Raw genomic sequence first — 4,138 nt, 5'->3', positions numbered from 1 at the left:
TCAGAAAGACAGACAGTAGGGCTTCGGGAGCAGAATACTGTGCACCAGTCTGGAAGGCCCTGGCTTCTGCTCCTGCCAGTCCCAGGGGTGGGATTGATTCCCACAGGTGCCAGTTTTGATAACAACAGACCCTCCGCACAACCACCATAGCAGTGCTGGAAGCCAGCTTCTCAGAGGAAGTAACCATTATCCGATTCACCTCAGTGGAAGAGAGAAGCGTGAAGCCACTGCTGGCATCTCCCTGCCATCATCCTGCCTCCTTGGAATTTTCAGAGAACACACGTACCGAAGTCAAAAGATGATTTTACTGGAGAGACAGAGGTGGAGGAAGGTGACACCACTGAAGACATTTGTTTTCTTTTGTTAATTTCCTCCTTAAATGCTATTGACGCTTTTTTTCCTCTTTCATTTAAAATGTTTCTTTATTAACAAGAAAGAGAGAGAGAAACCATAGTAGCACTCTGCATTTGAACTGTCAGAAATTTCATATGAACGACGGTTTCCCATAACAGAAAGTCTGATTCCAAATGGCTGCGACAAGAACATTCATTATGCTGCTTGCCGCAAGTTCCACAGCAGTTGGTGGTGTCTAGTTAAGGTCTAGATTCAGCCGCCGGGACAGAGACAAATAACAGGAGCTTTCCATGAGCAAGAAAGCAAAAATCTCTCTCTTCACAGCATGGGGGCGAGTGTTCTGGGCAGGATAAAGGGTTAGCATCCTGCTAACTGTGGCCCCAACTCCAAGACTCACTGTGTCCTTAGCAGAGCGATTCACAGATTTTCCCATGAGGGGAAGGGGGAATTTATTTCCCCATCCTTTGAAACTCAACAATCTAGTTCCTTCGTCCTTTGAAACATGCTGTGTTTCAAAAATCAAGTTTTATGACAAGGTCTCATGTTTCCTTTCTTGCTCTGGGGACCTCCCTCAGCTGCTATGTGGAAAAGCCCCAGTCCACCCGCATATGACCCACATTCTAGTCAAAAGCCGGCTACCGCTTCCAGAAGGAGAAACCCTGAGGACAGCCCAGACCAGAAAACTGCCCTAAGCAGTTCAGCCCACACTTCCCACCTGCATGGATCACACAAATGGTTAAAATTTGAAGCCACACAATTGGTGGGATGTTTGTTACACATCTGCATTCCAAGGGAGAATGCAAGAGTGGGAATCAGGCTCCTTGTTGGTAAAGTCATTCAAATCAGTTAAAGTGACTAGTTTCAGCACGTCGTTTGTTCCAGTATGTTGTCACGTAACAATATCTGGTTGCAGGGGCACTGAGATATGTAGCATCCACACACCTCCCCTTAACTATATGCACAGTTAAGCACAAATTGGAAGGTGGAGTGCTAAGTCTCTCTCTCTCCCTCTCTCTCTCTCTCTCTCTCTTTCTGTTTCGAAACCACTATCTAAAAGAAGGAAAAAGAAAGGCTGCTGAGAGGAGTGAATTTGTTGTGCAGGCACTGAGCTCCAGCAATAACCCTGGTGGCCAAAAAAAAGAGTCTTGCTAAAGACAAATAGGACTGGATATTGGAGACTAAAGGAGTTCCCTGGAGGACTTCCTGAAAGAAGAGGAAGGACTGGGACTCAATGGGTCTACAAAGCCCATTTAGGTGAGCGTTGCAGTCTAAGCAGAAGTATTTCTGGTCCCCTCAGGAAGGTTGCTCTGATCGCCTGGGGGGCTCTCTTGGGGGCCGGGGGGGTTGAGAAAGCCCTCGTTGCCAAACGCCCTGGCCAGGACAGTCGGCAAAGAGCCAAAGAACTTGTCCTGGAAATCCCTACCAATGAAGACATAGAGGAAGGGGTTGAGGCAGCTGTTGAAGCAGCCCAGGGAGATGGTGGCCCAGAGGTAGAGCGGCATCCGGGGTTCATCCTGGTACAGGGGGTGGAGCAGGAAGGTGACCTGAAACGGGAACCAGAAGGTGAAGAAGGTGGCCACCAAGACCAGCAGCAGCCTCTTGGGCCGGCGGGCCTGGACCCAACCCTCTCGGCGGAGCTTGGCGCAGATGAGGAGGGCGCAGGCCGAGATGACAGCCAGCGGCAGCAGGAAGCTGGCCAGGACGTGGACGAGGTTCACGGCTATGTGCTTCTCCTTGGTGCTGGGGACCCAAGGGCTGAAGTAGCAGTAAGGGCAGCCCTTGTGCGTCCCCATTTTCCAGAAGATCAGGTGAGGCGTGCCGGTGACCAAGGCCAGCAGCCACACCCCCAGCACCAGCCAGCAGGCCCGGCGCACCGTGCGGTGGTTGCGGGCCCACACAGGCCACAGGACTGACACACAGCGGTCCAGGGAGATGAGCACCAGCAGCGAAATGCTGATGAAGAAGGCGGAGACCAGGAAGGCCGGGTAGAGCTTGCAGGACAGGGCGCTGCGCGGCCAGCGTGTGCGGATCAGGATGTCCGTGGCGTTGGGCAGGGTCAGCAGGATGGCGAAGTCGGCCAGGGCCAGGCTGAAGAACCAGACGGTGGTGACGGTGCGCGCCATGCGGAAGGCGGTCATCCAGAGCACCAGGCCGTTGGCCGGCAGGCCCAGCACCATCGCCGTGCACTGCAGTGCCACAGTCGCCGCGCGCAGGCAGCCCACCTCCCGCAGGCACTGTCCGGGGGCAGCGCTGCTCATGGCGCTCGGCGTGGGGGCCTGAAACAGGGGCGTCAGCAACACCCACACACACACCCCCTCCACCCCCTCCACACACACACAAACCACTCCACTCACTCACACTCCACTCCGCCCACATACATGCACACCCCACTTCACACACACACACACCGTCCAGAGCCCCAGGTCCCCGCTAAACCTTCACCCTTACACTCAATGCAATTTATTTTATTTTTTATATTTATTCCCTTTTGTTGCCCTTATTGTTTTTTTTCTTTTTTTAATATTTATTTTTATTTATTTATTCCCTTTTGTTGCCCTTGTTGTTTTGTTGTTGTAGCTATTATTGTTGTTGTCGTTGTTGGATAGGACAGAGAGAAATGGAGAGAGGAGGGGAAGACAGAGAAGGGGAGAGAAAGACACCTGCAGACCTGCTTCACCGCCTGTGAAGCGACTCCCCTGCAGGTGGGGAGCCGGGGGCTCGAACCGGGATCCTTATGCCGGTCCTTGTGCTTTGCGCCACCTGCGCTTAACTCGCTGTGCTACAGCCCGACTCCCGCCCTTATTGTTTTATTGTTGTAGTCATTATCACTGCTGTTATTGTTGTCACCGTTGTTGGATAGGACAGAGAGAAATGGAGAGAGGAGGGGTAGACAGAGAGGGGGAGAGAAAGACAGACACCTGCAGACTTGTGAAGCGACTCTCCTGCAGGTGGGGAGCCAGGGCTTGAACCGAGATCCTTGAGCCGGTCCTCGTGCTTGCAATTTTGGTTTGTATTTTTGTAGCGCCATGGTCTCGTGCACCACACAATTCTTGGCCTGCTCTTATCTTTCTTTTCTTTCTTTAATTTTTTTTTAATATTTATTCCCTTTTGTTGCCCTTGTTGCTTTTATTGTTGTGATTATGATTGTTGTTATCGTTGTTGTTGGATAGGACAGAGAGAAATGGAGAGAGGAGAGGAAGACAGAGAGGGGGAGAGAAAGACAGACACCTGCAGACCTGCTTCACCGCCTGTGAAGCGACTCCGCTGCAGGTGGGGAGCCAGGGCTCAAACCGGGATCCTTATGCCGGTCCTTGCGCTTTGCGCCACCTGTGCTTAACCCGCTGTGCTACCGCCCGACTCCCCTCTTTCTTTAATTTTAAACATTAATTGCCACCAGGGTTATTGCTAGGGCTCAGTGCCAGCACTATGAATCCACTGCTCCTGGTGGCCATTTTTTCCCCCTTTCTAGTTTGTTTTGAAAGAGCAAAATTGAAGTGGAGGGGAGAGAGAAAGAGAGGGAGAAAGAAAGACACCTGCAGACATGCTTGGCTGCTCATGAAGCTCCCCCCACAGGTGGGGGAGCAGGGGCTGGAATGAGGTAGGTATGTGCGCGTAACCAGCTGTGCCACTGGCTGGAATGCGGTAGGTATGTGTGCGTAACCAGCTGTGCCACTGCCTGGCCCCCTGTTCTTTTTATTTTCTTTCTTTCCCTCTTTTCATTTTGAACTTTCAATTTAATTAGAGAAATGCAAAAAGAAAGACAGAGAGCAGAACACTGCTCAGC

General features: G+C 51.7%; 1 protein-coding gene across 1 annotated transcript; it reads right to left on the bottom strand.

Moving 5' to 3' along the window:
- Positions 1 to 408: 408 nt before the first annotated feature.
- Positions 409 to 2,558, bottom strand: GPR32 (G protein-coupled receptor 32). Its single transcript, XM_007531322.2, has one exon. It carries the CDS (start codon positions 2,529 to 2,531, stop codon positions 1,623 to 1,625), a length of 909 nt encoding a protein of 302 aa, XP_007531384.2. The 5' UTR covers positions 2,532 to 2,558; the 3' UTR covers positions 409 to 1,622.
- Between the last annotated feature and the right edge of the window lie 1,580 nt (positions 2,559 to 4,138).

Source organism: Erinaceus europaeus, chromosome 2, assembly GCF_950295315.1.
Source record: "Erinaceus europaeus chromosome 2, mEriEur2.1, whole genome shotgun sequence".
NCBI lineage: Eukaryota > Metazoa > Chordata > Mammalia > Eulipotyphla > Erinaceidae > Erinaceus > Erinaceus europaeus.
The sequence above is the reverse complement of the archived record's forward strand: the minus strand, read 5'-3'. Positions and strand labels throughout refer to the sequence as shown.